The sequence below is a fragment of the Gymnogyps californianus genome, chromosome 16, assembly GCF_018139145.2.
Source record: "Gymnogyps californianus isolate 813 chromosome 16, ASM1813914v2, whole genome shotgun sequence".
Lineage (NCBI taxonomy): Eukaryota > Metazoa > Chordata > Aves > Accipitriformes > Cathartidae > Gymnogyps > Gymnogyps californianus.
The window spans coordinates 5,363,901-5,382,218 of record NC_059486.1 but is presented as its reverse complement, the minus strand read 5'-3'; the positions used below and the strand labels follow the sequence as shown (position 1 = coordinate 5,382,218).

Genomic DNA, 18,318 nt, shown 5'->3' with positions numbered 1-18,318 from the left:
CATGAATATTGTCTACCAGTGCCTGAGTTTGGCTGTTTTAGTGAGAGCAACTGATTTTAACTGTATGAAAGAGAAGGCCTAAATTTGCTCATTACCAATGAAGTTCACTATGAATACATCATGACCTTCTTAATCCTTTTTCCCGAAGGCCTCTTACTAATCCACTTGCCCTGGTCTATAAAAAAAATGAATTGTTAAACCAAAAGGCTGAGCAAGGAATCCCCATTTAGCACATGGCCAAAAATATTCAATATGCCATTCACAATGTGGATTTGTAAAGCAGATTACTTTGTCCCTCGTGTTTTTTTTTTTTCCTTTGGTTTGTTGGAAATCAAACTACAACAAAATTCATTTTCTGTAGCATCAAATCAAAACTATTTCCTATTATTGAAGAAATATTCCTTCAAATAAAACCTTTAGACTATAAACAAAAGGTTTACATACTCCCATGTAGAAACACTTAGAAGGCAGTAATTTGAATACAAAAAACATAAAAATGAAGAATGAGGATTTAAAAAAGTGAAACCTCATTCATTAGTTGAAAACGTGACATAAGAAACATACACTGCTACAAGAGATACTTTAAAAATATATACGGTTGTAAACAGCAATTCTGTCTGGCACACTCTCTATTGGAATGCAGTCCTGCTCCTGCATTAACTGACTATAATGAAAACACAAAAACTATGTAAAGCATACAACTCATTGTGTGTTTAAGCTTATGTCTACCCATGAACTCTGTAACAATTAAAGAATCCTAAACTATCTTCTTGGAAAGGCATTTCAATATTCCTAAAAATATCAAAGTTTCTAAAATTAAAACTCCAGCTGCGTTGTACTAATAACCTCACTATGCATTCAACAAAAGCAAGAAGGAAATCTGGCACATACAGACTATTATGAAGTGCTACAAAAAAAAAAACCCAACCCTTTAGAAAGCATCAGACCTCAGGAATACCAAATTGAGAGGAAATATTCAGCCTGGAGTCATATGGGGATTATCTTGAGAAACATCTAAAAAAAAAAAAAAAAGCCCTAAAGCAGGCATAAATCAGAGAGCTACACCCAACACATGATAGCCATTCATTCTCACAGGAAGAGCACATTGTGAACAGTGTTTTGAGAGACAAAACAAAGTTCACAGAACAGGGAAATATTGGGAAACAGATAAATCAACACTCAATTTAATTCCATTCAATTTTTCATCTGGCTCCTGAAGATTCAATACTTAATAAGTTTATATTTTGTTATTCACATGCAATGCAATGCCAACCATCATCCTTGTTTCATTTGGGGGGAAAAAAGAACCCCGCCACCACACAATACATAATGTAACCCCAGAGGTGTGTATTTTGAATATCTGGAAGACAGCTGCAAGATGGGTCTCTGAAATCATCTTATCTTGATTTTGCAAGTGATCTCAGTTTATGCACACCTTAAAAATGGTCAGAATAATGCCGAGTTATTAGCATGCAATCATGGTTTTGTTGAAAATTCAAAAAAGCATCTTTATGATATGCCACCATGTGTGATGAAACACAAGTAATTAAAAACTTGAACACGAGATATTCTATGATTCGATGAAAATATTTTGATAATAAAAAGTATATAATATGATAATGCTTTGGATACTACACAATATAAAATAAAAAAAAGTATTAATAACATTGCTAAAAACAAAGTTTGAATGAACTTGAATCAATACCTTGAACAGGGATTTCAGCATAGCTTGGTCTTTTGTCTGTCAGTGTAGCAAGGGGTTTTGAGGCTGAGATTGGTCCACTTATAGAATGCCTCTGAAATGGAAAAATACTTGTGTCAAACATAATTTGAAGGTAAAAAAACAAACAAAAACAATAGAGAATTACAGAATCAATTTTAGAAACTCAGATATGACATTATTACTGATTTAAAAGAACTAAAACAATAAAGCAACCTTTAAAAATACTTAGTAAAAAGGGTGTGTCCTCTTTACGAGTTGCTTTTGCCAATCTGAATATATACATACACACACTATGTATTGATATTGTAACATTTACTTCTTTAAACTGAAATCTGTTCTTCAAACCAATGTTGCAAATTAAGGTTGTGAATTCTCTTGCAGTTTTTGTATTAATTTTCACCTTCATTTATATTTTGTTTGTACAAACCTGTTTTGGTTAAACTTGATGTGTTTATTTAAACTAATCCAACCCCCTATATGTAGCCAAGATTTTTTAGTGCTTGATTTGTGTTATTAATATATGCCTTTACAGCTTTGTGCCTTTTCCTGGAAGATTAGGATAATGGTGTAGTGAGTGTAGTGACACAAACTACCCTTTGCTAGGAAAAACCCTACTGAAAAAACTATTTTTTATTCAGAATGTCAACAGGTTTTGTTACCACCTATTTAACTGAGATGCTCTGTGAACAACTGGAGAGAGACATTTTGTTAAGTATTTGTCAAATATGTAATAAAAGACAAATATAATTATTTTTTCTTTCTCAGGTGACTTTCTGTTCTGCTCTAAACTAGCTACGAATTGATTTTTTTCTTTTCAAGTTTTATGTAAAATATTTAGCAATGCATGGCTTCTGGCAGCTTAAAGTGCAAGTACATGATCACAGACGTGTTAAGTCTTGCACACAACAATTTAGTAACCACTGGATAGTGCTGAAATAAGCATTTTAGTATCACACAAATGAACTGCAGAATGCAATAATTACCCTTACAGTTACTGAAACTCATATTCAGTTGCTGAAGACCCACAGGGAAGACCGTCCACATTTTTTTTTTTTAAATTAATCATTTCAAAGAGCCTATTGCAAATTATAGTACATTCTTTATTCACCCTGTCCTTTCTATTAGATTCCAATATTTAATCACAATCAGTCCAGTAATGTGTTTATCCTGAAAACTCTGTCAGCTCTCCATCTGGCCCAAGATTAGATGAGAAGCTTAAATGAGCCTTATCTTCAGAAGATAATAAAGGTCAGATGTTTCTCATGCCAAATCATGGAGCAAGACAGACAAATCCAAAATTGTGATTAAAAAAAGTTAACAGTATATACTTTGCAGCATCTTGTAGCACAGGCAGGATTACAGGGCTACTTATTCATCATTTAGAGTCAAACTGGAGTTATGCTTTTGTGCTAGAAATCAAATGGAGAAAACAACTGCCAACATATAGCATGAAGAATTTCGTCACTTTATATATCAAAAGGCCTGCACGTACACTACAAAGATTATTCCTTTAAATGTGCAGATGAAAGTGACTGCAATTGTGAGCCATGCACAGAAGTGCCTACAACAGCTTCCCATAAGAGCTGGTATTTCAAACTTGCATTACCTTTAAAGTTCACTTCACCCAATTAGGAAATTTATTTTTTTAAGTAAAGGACAAGGACTGTATCAAAGTAAGAGCCATTTTGTTCCACCGCCCTACTCCCCCACAAGGAAACAGCTACAATAGTTAGATAATGAGGTTAAAAGAAAAATATTTCATTTTGGTTAGCTTTGGGATTGTCATTACAAAGACAGGGTAGTACAGAACTTCAGCCAGGAAACAGAGGTATGTACAGAGCAGGCACAGTGCTGCATAACCATATACCTTTATCACTTCCTCAGCTTCCGGATCTCACTTAAAAACAAACATCCTTTACGGATATTGTCAGAAAGTGGTCGTATTACTCACCTGATAACTTGCTGCGTACTGGTCTCGTCTCCTTGTTATACAACGAACTGTTTGTCTTTTTGCTCCTGTTAACGCTGCAGACAGGGCTTACTTTCACTGTTGCTAGTTCCTTATTACATACCTTACTATTACAACTACCAGTAGTAAGGTAGTGACTAATACACTGCAAATTAGAGGAAAATGAACCAACTAATGTTTATCTAGTTCCACTTGGCATCATCTATATAGTAGTAGTAATGCACAAGTCTCTTGGAGAATAATTTTTCCTGAAAAATTTTACAAGTGTGAGAAACTTTTCTGCTTAACTGAGCTTTTGCTGAATTTGCAGATCAGCCATTCCTCATTTCACTTACAAAACAGAACACATCTGATGTGCAATCAAACACGTATGGATCCTACCAATCCCTTTATAAATACCTCTTTTTCTTCAACTAGAAATACATTCTAAAACTCACTTAACTGCTAAACACCATTTGTCCTTTACAATAGTGTTCAAACTCCTCAACACTAAATGAAAGGATCAAAAGCTTGGAGGAATCACATGCTTTTGAGGCTATTCATGGAGGCTACCAATGGGACAGAAATTACTAAAGATGCTTTGCAATCTGTGATCCTTTTATTCATCCTATACTGAGGTCTAGCAGAGGAAAATGCTAGAAACTTTAAGGACTAGTTTTGATGTGATGTATGAAGAAAATTGTTCACAGAGTTAAATAACATGTTTCTACATAGTAGTCTTTGTATAACGTAATTACAGTAACAGATAAAGATGCTAAGATCATCAACAATTACTTTCTCACAGCCATTCCTAGTTTGAAGTTAAAGTTTCTGCTAGCTACCTATGACTCTTTTCAGATTTTTTTTTTGGTAAGATGAGTAACAACTCCAGAAGAGGAACCAGCACACAGGTGAGACAAAAAAGTAAAGAAGAACAAACACCTGACACTTCAAATCTGAGACAGAACTATGGCAGGATGAACTAATCCCTTAAACTCCAAATATTTTGCTTCTGACTCTTCATTCTTCTGTCTGTTGTTGGCTATGGAAGGAAACATCACCTTCAACCACTATCCAGGTACCTATTTCTGATCACTTTGCACTTCAGTACGTACTTCAGCAAGTACTTCATGCCAATACATCTACACATGGCAATTTCAGAACAAACACAGTTCTTCACGTATTAAGTAGTTAAGATATGGAAGTCTTTGACACTGAATTGCTTGGAGCCTGAAAGTTCACACGCTCAAAGCAAAGCAGGACATTCAGTGGTGATCAGTAAATCTGAAACCACATCCACTTCAGAAAGTCCTCCAGCTATGAAACAGAAAAAGAAAGTACTCAGGGAAAGCAGCAGATATGCTTCCTTGTCCTTATATTCCTCCATAGGCATCTGCTTTGGTCACTCTCAGTGGCATACCAGACCAGCTAAGCTTTGGGCTAACCCAGCAGGGTTGTTTTTACATTCTGAAGAGCATTCTCTTCATACTTCTCTTCCTAAATTGTTTTGCAGTATTGCTAAAAGTTCCACTGCGGGCTTGGATCTGAAGCCAGAAAGGGTTTTGTTTGTTTGTTTGTTTTCAGTTGCAAAAATGTATCCCAGAATGTACCTCCTTATACATACACATATTACTGTAAAGAAAAACAAACAAAGCAAACAAAAACTCCCCAAGACAGAGGAAATTCATTACACAGTCCAACACAAAAATGAAGTGATACGCATAAATCAGAGAGGGCACTTGTTGATGCATCTGTACTTGGAGAATCTTTTTTGCAACCAATCCATCTTATCATAGTATCAAAATTGTGCCAGTTTCTGAGTAGGTGTCCATGTAAATATTTCCCCTGTCACAGCATTTAAAAGGAACTGAGATTAATGATAATAAGCGCTGCAACACCCATACAGAAACCAACCCTTCCACCTTTACTCAAGATCTTAAGCCATGGATGACTTCTATAAGGTGGGAGCCAATAGGTCAACTCACATAGTGACTACTTATTAAAATCTTGCTTTTCAATTGCAAGAGAGCAAAAACCACACACAAAAAATATTAAAAAATTGCATCAAACACAACAGTAGAAAACAAAGTAGTAGTATGAAAACAAAGAAAAGGAAAAGATGATGAAAATTGGTTTTGAACCCGAACCCCTGCTCTCTTGAGCAGAAAATATTCTTTAAATGCAATTTACATAATTGAGGTCACAAAACCCAGTTGCCTTCTGGATGATTACAAATACTCTCAAGAAAACCACCTATCTTCAAAAAGGCAATAGAAGCTGTTTTCATTTACACACTCTCCCCTTTGTTTTTCAGGCAATTTTTCCCACTAATGAGTATCCAGCTGTTAATGACTTGGTTCTATACCAGAAGCTGAATTCAAAATTCAAGTAAATCTGGCAGATAGAGAACATCAAACAAGAGCTGTAAACCTGAGCAGGTTTGCAGTATTCTAAGAGATTACTTTGGTTCATGGTTAATTTACAGGTAAATAAAGTGAAATAAGCCTTAGGCTTCATCAGAAAGTCTTCTGTCTGCCAAAGCTCTGGTGTAGCCTTTTAGAACATGAGATTAAGTCTGCCCCTTCCTACAAGAGCACAGAAATAAACAGAAATATAAAGACAGATCAATAGGAACAAAGCATCTGTCAGAGAACTTGTCACATTTACCTACTTTAGAAAACTGCTGTCAAGAGTGACTGAGCCACAGAAAGTAGCAGAAGCTCTCACAAAAACCATTTAATTCTTTCTCTTTGCTTTGAGACTATCTGTTTCATGAAATTCACTCTTAAATGAATAAAAGCTGCACTAGTCTGAGCACAGGAGAACAGTCAGTCTGTTCCAGGTATTGTTCCTTGAGCACTAAAAGCCAATATGGATATAGATTCTTCAGTTCACACAGAGAGGATTTATTACCAAAACATTATGCTGACCTATAGTAAAAATCAAGTTTTGGTACTCCTGGTTAGCAACAGGAGAATTACTGATATTAAAGGAGTAAAACATATAGTACATTCTTTGATTTTTCTTTGTGAATCTGGTCTCATCTGCTTTGTCCTTAAACTTGTTGGCTTTTGCCAAAATCTCACTTCACACAGCTAGTGAGATAATAAAATCAGCAATGATCTATAAAGCTGAGCATTAGAGTACTGATGATGCAATCTTAGTGTACCTAGGCTCCTGTAGCAGCTGAACAAATGGACAAAGCTTCAGAGGGGACAGGACAAAATACACAGTACAATCACCAACTGGCCAAACTCTCAGTCAGTACAAAATGAACAAAGATCATCAATTCACAATTATTTCATTCCTCTCTGGTCAGGTCTGATATCGAAAGCCCATGCAACATGGGATACATTTATACTGATGATTGCTGACAGATTCTGCACAGATCTCAGTCCATTGCCCGAAGGGGATTACTGCTGTTTCCGTGCCAGGCACAGGACTAAGAACTGACAAACAGCAACTCTAAAACTAAGGAATGCAGATAAAGTTTTCCTCCCATGCTTCTCAATAGCACAGTAATGGTTGGGAATATTTAACAAGAACTTCCAAATTATGCCAATCTTGTATTTACAACATGGTTCTCAGTGAAAGACTCTTGTTAGACTGAACATTTTAGTAATTACCTGAGACAACATTTTATCATTATTCACCCACAAAGTCAGCCAATATTTGTATATTACCATCCGTAGTTTCACATGCTCTTCTTTACAAAGAAGGATTAAGTGCAGTCATAAAACACCTACCTGCATAGGGGATACAGCAGCGGCCGGGGGAGTTTTCATGGGACTTGGGCTCAGGGGAGTGCGAGGAATTGTGGCAGCAGCAGGGCTTGGGACTAGCAGAAACACAGAAAGGAAGCCATCGTGAGCATTGCGCTGTTTTGCAGTGAAACAGGAGACTGGCTGTTATAGCGAACTCTCGCTTTGTACTTTACATTACTAGTTTTACCAGATCACACCTTTCAGAATTTCAATTAGTAACTGACTGCAAAATCATTTAAAAGTATGCCTACTCCTCTGTAATTACATTTATTTTGTCTTGAATATATCATCCACAGTAAAAACATAAGTTTACTGGGGGTGGACAAGGCCAAGGTGCAGGATACTATTACCCTGGCAGATGTAAACACTACTAGTTCTCTGATCTCCAGATAATTAAAGAGATGGTAGCAGGCTCCTGGGTGTGCCAGTAAGACAAGAAAGATAACCTGTATCACCTGCTTCTCCTTTCTAGTTTCCAATCAAAGTCCACAGGTACTACATATATCCCTGAAATTTTGGGATTATCAAATAACATGTTTAGAAATGTATGAAAACAGACAAATACTGAATTGGTGAATCAGTCATCTGATTATTTAACAGCATGATTAGACATGAATGCTGAGGAAGAAGGCAGATATTAGCTTGAAATAAAAGATTAAAAAGAAGGGAGAGGGGATTTATCATTTTAGCAAACTAACTCTGGCAAGAAAGCCCCTTTATCCAATAACAGATTAAAAAAACCTTCTAAATTAACACTAAGAAAGTAAAAAACTGTAAATACCTATGAACAAAGAGAACAAGCATGGAAATAGAACCATTTACAGAATCACCAAATAATACGGAGATGTTTCTATACCTTAACAAATTTTCAGGTAATAAGCAGTTAAAAGTAGATTTGCCATGCACAGTACAGTACTGTAAGTCTCTCTGGCAATATAGTCTACTTCAGGCCAAGCCTTTTTGCATCAGAGAGTTACAGTGACATTATTGTAAATGAAATTCAAAACCCGAAGACCTGGCAAGGGAAATATTTTAATCCATACAAGGTCTCATATGCAGTCAAAGCTAAAACCCAAGTGTTTCTCATTTTGGGATAATTACTTGGATTCCTTATTCTGCTCATCTGTAGAGAAGGAAACAGCACCTGCTTCCACAATCAGAATTGCAGTAAAGTCCATCGTCTCAACAGTGAGAGCCCTTTCATTTTAGAAAATATTCCTTATATCTTTTAATAGGTGATAGTGGCTGGACCTTATTTTTAACTTTCTTCAGCACTTTGACTGTAAGAATGTAAGTTATTAAAAGAAACAAACTCAGCTCTAGCTATTACATGGCTTTTAGAATGCTTAATTTGGCACATTAAGTTCACATTTTAATAGTCAGGCTGAAATCAGCTGTGCTTCCAGCTATAATTATGTGTGTAATATGTGTTTATGTATTTCTAATCTACGGGAGCATTGAATCAAAGCATCTAGCATATGAGTCATTGGCAATGCGACAATACAGAAAAAAATAAAGACAAGACAAAAAAAGGATGCTTGCACTTAACCACAGTGAACAATCTGTTGTGCAATCTAGTTTAGGTTGGTTTGTTTCAGCCATCACTTACAGGTCATGACAGTACAATAAAACAACTTACCTTTCAATTAGCTAAGCCATTAGAAGTGTCCATATCAACACATGCAAAATCGTAACTTGGTACAGCTACTACACTGGTTGAAAATAATTACCTTGGGAGGCACTGTCAAATGACTTGATGAGTGTTTTTACAGTAGGAGTTGGCTCTGAGGAGGTGGATGATCTGCGACTCAGGCCCATTCCTTGTCTCAGAGCTGCCAAATCTCTCTCTACAGCATTCATGTAATTGTACACTCGACCACGTTCCTCTTCCTGCCTGAAATCAATATGCAGCCCATTTAAGGCATTTAAAAAACATTTTTAACATGCACAGTCTTAAAAAAATCAACACAAATTTGAACCCAAATTAAAATCTATGGTCCGAATTGGTCATTACATTAACCTAGTTTTCTTTCCACTGTAATTTAGAAATAGATTATCAACCTAAATAATCACTGTAAGTTCTTACTATTTGTCAGCAAGAGAGCTTAAGCACCAGGTGAAAAGTCTATCAAATCAATACTTGATTTAAGGCTTAATTCCTGCTCCTCTCTCTCACACACACACACATACACATGGATGGAAAAAAATGAGCCTTAAGGATTTCACCATTTCACATTAAAATAATAATCTCGGAGGGGAGAATTTTTTTTCCACCTGCATAAACAGAAAACAATTTAAATGAATACTAAGGAGGTAAGAATACATTTCTGGCATACATCTTTAGGCAGCATATGAATCCATTAAAAAAAAAATTAGATTTTTAGTACAGAATATTTATGGTGGTTATTGTATTCAGTGTCACTCACAAGACAAGAATTGTTTGAAGCAGCCTATTTTCTACAGTCTGCACTAATTAAACATTGACTGATTTTTGCTTCAGACATTGTAATAGACTTTCCTACCACCTTCCCTCCAATGCAGTAGCTATACCACTTCCAAGGCATCTGATTCAGTTGCCTCTTCGTTCTTTGTCCGCAGTGAACCAAACGTCAAAAGATGCTTGTGTATAGATAATAATAAATATACTGACCGGAATCAGCAAGCCAGTTCTACCTCCAAAAGTGCAACTGTAACCTCAAAGGTTCACTTGCAAGCAGGAATTGAACAATTACAACTCTGGCTCAAATGTATTAGTAAGAATTGTTCATATTACTTAGTCTGGTGATCTTACTTCAGATAAGATGCCTTACGCCCACCACTCATCCATCCAGATAATTTTCCATTTTCAGTGTAACCAGTCTGCTCTTCCTACCATCTGCTTTTCCCCAAGTTCCATAGCCTGCATCATCTCATATCCTACTGGATGCTGGGTTAAGTGTCATGTATCCTACAAAATGTTCATCCATGTGGAAAAATATTGTTTAATATATACACATCACAAACATCATTACTGTAATTGTAAGCTATACATGTATTCAATCCCTAGAGACAACGTAGTCAGGATTCAAACGGTGCTGTCCAAGATGTTCCTATTCTATGGTTTTGGGGACTTTAATACTTCCGAAAGACGTGTAACTCAGCTTCCAAATAACTGTAGCACCTAATTCAAGCCACAATACATGACAGTTTGAATTATTTTTATTAAAAATGTTTTTATACACAAAGCATCTCTAATTATTCCCAGAAACAATTATCAGTGGAAAGAAAACAGTACAAGATACATGCAGAATTAGACGAAGGTTTTTTCTCAGGTAAAAATCCAGCTGTATTTTTAACCATTCCGAAAGCCTTGGCTGCTAATAAGAAGTATTAATGATGGTACAGAAAAGCCAACACTGCTTGTTTTTCACACTGAGGGAAGTTAAATCATGTCCAGCTGTTAAACGGGAAAAATCCTCGATTGCAACCTAGTTTTGCAAAAGCGCCAAACTGAATATTCTTGGATGGATTAAGTATACAGCATAAAGAAACAAATATGGTTCTTATAAGTTTACCTATTTCAACCCCTGAAAGCCTGGTAAAGCAGCTTGTTGAAATACAGATCCTCACAGTAAGAGGATTTACGAACTTCTGCAGTCTCAATAATAGTTAAGATACTGGATTTCCAAAATTGTACCCCCCCTACAAAAAAGACAATATCCCTGTTGTGTTTTGCATACTTGCGTGACTTTATTTCCTCCAATTCTTTAGTGAGCTTCTCATTTTTCTCCTGAGCTTCATGTAATCTACGCTTCAGGTCTCCTATCTCTTCCTGGGCCTCAGACTTTATATCATTTGCTATAACCACTGCAGTCTGTAGATCAGCCTGGAACTGACGCCATTCTGCTGACTCCTCCTGTAAGTAAATAAAACTTTAAATTGAAAGCAGCAGCAAGAATTTTGAAGTTAAAAATAAAAGTTATCCTTATTATTCATAGTTACCCTATGCTGTTACAGGAAACAATTTACAGGAATGACAAAGGCACTCATCTCTGGCATTAGGCACAACCTAACTTACAAGTTAAATTGAAGTTTTGCTGGAAATAACTAGACTTCCAAGGTCATGAATTTCTTTTCTAGAAACAAAGAAAATGTTCAAAGTGGAGGGGGGGGGAATTAATATTAAACTATGCATCAGAAGACACAGAAACATTTTCTCCTAAGCCCAACGCCATATCTTTGTGACACTGAGAATTTTTCAGAAGTTAATTCTTTAGTGTCTGTAGGTTAGTAAATATATTCCCATATGATGCCTGTCTCTCAGAAGTAATTATTTTAATGGTATTACATCTAACCATTTTACCTTTTCACAATTTCACATGCAGGTCTCATGACATTCCAAGTTTACAATTTATTGAGTTTTTAGGTTTTAACCTACCCGGAGTCTCCTGTGAAGATTCTTTATCTCTCTTTCCATGTCATGCTTTTGGTCCTGAAGTTTTTTAACTGTATCTGGAAAGAAAATCAAATTCTCTGTAAGATCTCAGTCAGGGATCTATTTACTTAAAAAAGAGTAACTGAAAAAACCTGCAAATGCTTTTAAAAACTTACTCAGAGAATACATTTTTATAACCAAAGCCATCTGGAGAAAAATAGTATAAGCAGAAATAATTTGACAGTAACTGTCAATAGGTACATACTTCTCTATGGTGAGGGGAACAGCATAAGCAAACTCAATTCTTATACAAATCCCAGTCTCTTCTCTATCCTTCACAATATTAAAATGACAAAGCAATAACAAAGAGCAAATAAACAAGGTAGGTAATTTAACATGGAAGGACCCTAAAAACATGGATGTCTGGGGGTTTTCCCCTTCAATCGTAAGCTGCAGCTACACAAAGCCTTTTGATTCACAATTTACTCCCTGCCACAAAGCAGCTGACATCACACTCACAGCCATGCCTTCAATGGGATAAAATTCTACTCATGTCCTCAAGAATCTTACATTCTTGTCTATCAAGCTACTATTTGAAGTTGAAGCAAGCTATATTTACAGCAAAGGGACAAACAGTCTATGATATCATGTTAGGAAAGAGATGGTCCCCTAAATCTGTCAGCAGCTATACAAAAGGGCATGCAGCTTGATCACAACCAACTCCTCATGTGGCGTCTGACAGACTGGCTACTGCAATCATTATTCATTTGTTACTTTATTCAATACACAAGGACAATGTGATTGATTATTCCATTCTTATAACTACGCAACTAATGAAGAAGAACACAGCATAAATTTCTAATTAGTGTGTCACTTCACTGATCCTTGGATTCTAGGATGTTTTATTTCTATAGCATCGTGCAGCTATTTCCAAACTGTAAAAATGATAGGCCAACTGACTTGAATGCATTTTTTTTGTTCAGGTTCATGATTCCAAGACCTGCTGGAAATAAATATTTTTCCTGTACATTAACAATGCTTTTTCCACAAAAAGATTGAAGGTGCCTAATACATTTAGGCTGTTCAAAATACAAAACCTCGGCAAAAATCTATGGAACTGCATAATAAATGTTTGAATAGTCAGAAGATAGGTATATATGTTCATACAAACAGACTGATACAGTAAAGTTTTGTGGCTCTCATTTTCTAACATGAAAAAACTTTCCAGTGCTTTTATTTGGGTATCAGGTCTCAGGAAAAGCATTAAACCAGGGCTTATTCAGTCACTCGTTCTACCAATACCTACCAATGTCCTCCCAAGTAAGCCTATACCTTCAGTACTCCTGGTCTTTTGTCAAAGGGCTTTTCTTAACAATAAAAATGAGACTACGGCAGGCTAAATGGAAAATAGTAAGCATTTCAAAAGTATTTAAATCAGATGTAACAAAGACTAAGAACAGATTTAAGCTTATTTATGCTGATGTGTACATTCAGGAGCCTCAGCTATGCTCATAAGAACATTTCAGTTTTTCAGCCATGGAATTCCTTTTGGTTTCTTCATCAGAAGAAATTCTTGAGTTTTGCCTCAACAGTCCCAAGTACAGAGGCTTTTAATGCCACAGCTAATTTCTTTACAAGAATGATATAAACCTCAGTTGGCCTGAAAACATGATAACCTTTCAGGCTTGGAAAAGTTGAAACTCTAAAATTACACAGATATTTCTGTATTTATCTCCTCCGTATAAGACTGCGCATTTTAAGATGCATCCAACTGATCTTTAAGCTTTGAAGATAAGCCTAACAGAGTGGGCCACTCAAATCTCATGCTACCATGATATTTAAGCAAAGCCCTCCAATTTTTAGCTTGTCTCTGTATACACAACTTGATTGAGCTAAAGTCAGCACTGAGATGCCAGCTTTAGGTCAAAGTTATAAAAGTCGCTCCCCCTCCCCACCCTTTTTTCCTTTAAACACATGCTAAAAAAAATCTGCTGCAAATTAGATAACTTTCAACAGTGAGTGCAAGTCAACATGCCCTAAAGAGCTTCCACTAGCATTTTGAAAAAAATCTAGTGGATGACCATTTTCTCTTCTAAAGACAGTTCAAAGAAAATGTGTTTTTAAAAATAAAATTTGTTCTACTACTAAAAGCAAGCTATAGTTAATCTAAAAATAACCACAAACCAGAAACTATAAATGCATCCAGAGTTAAAGCTTGTGTAATGCCATTGTTTTGAGCTTTTGTGAGATATGAAACGCACCGTTAAGTTTTAGTATATTTATGCTTTGAAGTAAAACACAATGGTCTGAATACTCTGCAGTTACTATAAACAATACAGAGCACTTTACAGCAGTTGTTGGAAACAGTCTTCTCCCCCAAGCAATTGAAGAGATTTTACAAAAATAAAAAACAAACCAAAAAAACCAAACTGAAAAGAACTACCAAATTGCAACTGAATTTGAAACGTAGTGAGAAATTAAGACTAAGATAAGTGATTTCACCTCTTACAGCCTGAACTCCATTCTTTGCATTGTGTCACCAATTACAGCCTGAAAATCTGAGTAGTCAAAATAGGCACATAGGCAGTAATTCTCTCTACTGCTGCCTTGTGGTATCCTTCCTTTCTGCATCCTCACAACCTCCACAATTCTTCTCTAACACACACAAATCCTTTCCACCTGTATGTGCTGCAATTTTCAGTATGGTAGGACAGGTATTTCTCTTCTACCATTATCCAGTCTCCTCCTTTTCAGGAGCATAGACAAGAAAGAGGACTGAGATAAAAGGAAAAGTAACTATTTTTTAGGGTAAGTGAAGAACAAGGAGACCATTCTGATGAATGAATAGGATAATCAAAAATGGCAAGTCAGCAAGCTGCTTGTGTTTTACTGCAGGATTCAATTATGTCTACATTTCACAAAATGATACTGATTTAAATCACAGTTTGACAGGGCCTTGCTTTTTAAAAGGTAGAAAAATAAATTATGGGAAATGCAGACTACAAATGGTAAAGAAAAACATTACAACTAGGGCTGGAGATGGGAGGAAGAAACTAAGATATCATCTGAATTTTGTAAGGCTGCCAGAGAAAAAGTATCACTGCATTCTGTATCTATAACTCTTACTAATTATAATTAGCAGTTAGAATTTATCACTATGAAATAAAAATGAGTATCAACATTCAATTGTTTAATTTCAATAGTCTCTGGGGAAAAAAAAAGAAAGAAAAAAAGGAAAAAAAGACTTGCAGTGTTCAGATATGCATAGTAGTTTCAAAACATGACATTGCAATTCCTGATAAACAACACTAAATCAAGTAATCCCAACACAGGCAAATTCACAATGGGCATTCTCGCAGTTTTTGTACTAGTTACATTGGTTTGCCTTATACGAGGATAGCATTTCAATTTTTTAGCATAGAAATGGCTATCCCGTTATAATCACATCTACACGGAGTAGTGCCAGCATTACAGTTAATTTAAGAGCTATAGCTTCCTTATATAAGGAAGAGGCACTGGTTACAAATATACCAAAGCTCACGCAATTTGCATATCAATCTTGCTTTTGAGCTTATCACTGTCAGACAATAGGTCTATACAGCAAGAAAGCTGAATTTTTTAAGGGTCTAACACCAGTGGAAAAAAGAAGTACTAACAATTAGAAAACTAACATCCAATTGACTTTTCCAACACTATGGTAGGAAAGGCCTAAACATGGTAATGTAAAAATTTAGTTTCACAACTGCTGTCAAGATCCTTTTCAAAATGAGATATAGCAGAATTAAAAACTAATGCTGTCAGCTCCATAAAAGAACTATTTATTCACTGAACATTAGATATATCAACCTTCTTGCTCACCTACCCTTGTCCAAAAAATTTACTGACTTAAATAGTTACGGACTAAGAGAACTGATATGTTTAGCACGTGTACCTTGTGCTAAGTGAACATGCAATGAGTATTTTCAGGCTTCAGAAGAAACATCTGACAACTGATAAGCTAACCTACAAATACCAATTTTCTGCAAATCAGGAGACAAAGTTATCTGAAAAAATTTCCCCACAAACACTTATTAACTGCTTGGAAGAATAATAGGTTTCTTTTTTCCCCTTAGTCATCGAAGATGACTAATGTGGCAGCTTGGCTACCTGACTACTGAAAGTTTTTCTGAAGTCAGAAATGAAAACCAGAGGAAACACGCCATCTAGCGCAATGCCCGCCTCCCCTGCCGACTTCCAGCCTGCCCTGCCTTCTCCCAGACCCCCACCTCCACTCCGGTACATACAGACTCATCGCGACTACATGTCGTTTCATCTCAGCACACTAGTGAGGATATAAAACATACAGGTTATTTTAATATTTCTTAGACTTTTTAGCTACAATACAGAAGCACTACGCTTAAAACTCCTCATCCCACCAGTAACGAGTTCAGCTGCCACTGACTACAGTTCCTGCTGCATCTGGATGGACATCAGGAACATACCGTATGTTTTTAATCAATGCAATTTACATTCTACTGTCCACATCAAAGAGATCCCAGTTTTTGCAGGCAGACATATTAACAGCTAAAATGTGACTGTTCAATATTCAGATTACTGTGAAAAATGTTTCATTATATGTTCATTGTGCTGCTTTTTGGTGTTTGGAAAGCTCACAATGAAGCATGCCCTAAGTACCAGTGCTACAGCATTTCACATTCCTGCATTACTATTTAGTATTGATTAACCATTAAATTGAATGAACACTCACCACCTCATCTATGAAGCACCTTTCTCCTAACTGTAAAGTCTGTCTTTTGTGACTTCTTTAAGTGATAATTTTCCATCACTTATCACTTGTCATTTATTAGTTGTCTTGGCATCACTTTCATTCACCCAGTGACTTTGCCGTTAGGCAAATTCTCTCCTTAAAGGGTAGGTTAGATTTCCTTATATTTTAAAACCTAAAATAAAAGTTTACTAGAGAAAACCTTTATGGATCTTTATTACACCTGGTTATTTTAGGCTGAAAAAGCACCATTCTTCTAACTAGTGCTTTATAATACCTAAACCTACACTAAATTCTCCATGTTTAAAAGCACAGGCATTATACATTTGGCTGACAGAATACCAGAATTGACCCAAAGTCTGATCAGCATAAGATAACTTGCTACTGTTAAGATGTGCTTTTCTGTCACTTTAATACAAATTATTAAAATTCTGTCTTTTATACATTGTATGTACTACCTCCAAGTCCCAGATTTTCTGAGACGCTGTTCTTTGCTGTCACTACTTAGAGGCCACCACCAAGAAACTCCTGTATGAGGTTTAATTATGAAACCATAATGAACATCGTTTTAAAGTGGTCAGAGAAAAATATTTTTTTAAGTTTATACTATTCTTCGGGTGCCATCCTTTCTTACTGCCACTAGATGCCACCCTCCTTCTTCCTGCCTATAACTAAAATACTGCTTTTCTTCCCTAAAGGATCACACCAGGCCATTAGCTAGTACAGCTGAATTTTCCAAACTATTTCAAGAGCAATGAGTAACAAAGACTGTCGCAATTTTTGTTGAAAATTTCTGCCCAGGCAGAGGTTTGTCTGCCTGAATTTTTACCAGTTTAAGTTAAATATCTGACAGCTGTTTTGTACCCTCAAAGCAGAAGCATCTAAAAACTAGAGTTGCCTTGTAATCAGGTATTACTAGGCAGATACCTAAATGTTTACTTGACTATGGTGCTGTTTTTCTGTATGAATGTATTTCAGTTAATGGACAAAACAATGCAAGTAGAAAAGTGTTCAACCTTTTTAAGACTTTGCTATAAAATTACTTCAGGAACAAAGTCAGAGCCACTGACCATGTGCCTCAGCTCCTGCTCCCAAGTAAATGTCTGTCTTTGGTTTTGGAACAGAAAGAGCAAAAAAAAAATTGCAGAATAAAAACCTAAAGCAATTTTCTACAGAGAAACAGTGATTGTCTTTCAAGATAAGGAAGGGTTGCTTAGGGAAACCAAGCTGACAGCCACATATCTGAAGACACTGAGCTTCAGTTGAATAAACAATTTAGCTTGGTTAAGACACTACTTTTTCTTGATAGCAGACCAATTTAAAATCCCTTCTATGAATATTTCCCTTGCAGTTAAAAGGGATCATGCTTTGGGTTTTTTGCTATCTTGTTTAGTCTTCGTATACCATGGAAGAATAGCAGATATTTGAATTCTGTAAGTAGCACTGTGCAAATACAGCTTGCCAGGGTACAGTTGCCCAAGTTCTTATTTAGATGGAGACTAATTGCAGAACTCCAGCCTGTCTGGAATGTCTGAGCAGGTCTTGGAGATCAGAGAGAGAACTAAGGCACAGAGAACTAGACAAGTATACAGTAAACATGAATTTCATTATAAGCCCCAACCACTTCTTGTACAGTGGCAAGAGTCAACAGATAAAGCTTGAAGTTTGTCAGATTCACTTTTAGGTTCACAGATCAGTTTCATG

The 18,318-nt window shown here is 36.1% G+C and overlaps 1 protein-coding gene across 1 annotated transcript in view; it reads right to left on the bottom strand.

Annotated features, from left to right (window-relative positions):
• SPECC1L (sperm antigen with calponin homology and coiled-coil domains 1 like) overlaps nt 1-18,318 on the bottom strand; it is a 67,365-nt gene that overhangs the window by 22,341 nt on the left and 26,706 nt on the right. The window contains exons 6-10 of the mRNA XM_050906819.1: nt 11,853-11,926; nt 11,155-11,330; nt 9,166-9,329; nt 7,418-7,509; nt 1,706-1,796 (exon numbers count right to left, since the gene is read on the bottom strand). Of these exons, the coding sequence (XP_050762776.1) occupies nt 1,706-1,796; nt 7,418-7,509; nt 9,166-9,329; nt 11,155-11,330; nt 11,853-11,926 (597 nt within the window). The remainder of the gene's footprint in view (nt 1-1,705; nt 1,797-7,417; nt 7,510-9,165; nt 9,330-11,154; nt 11,331-11,852; nt 11,927-18,318) is intronic.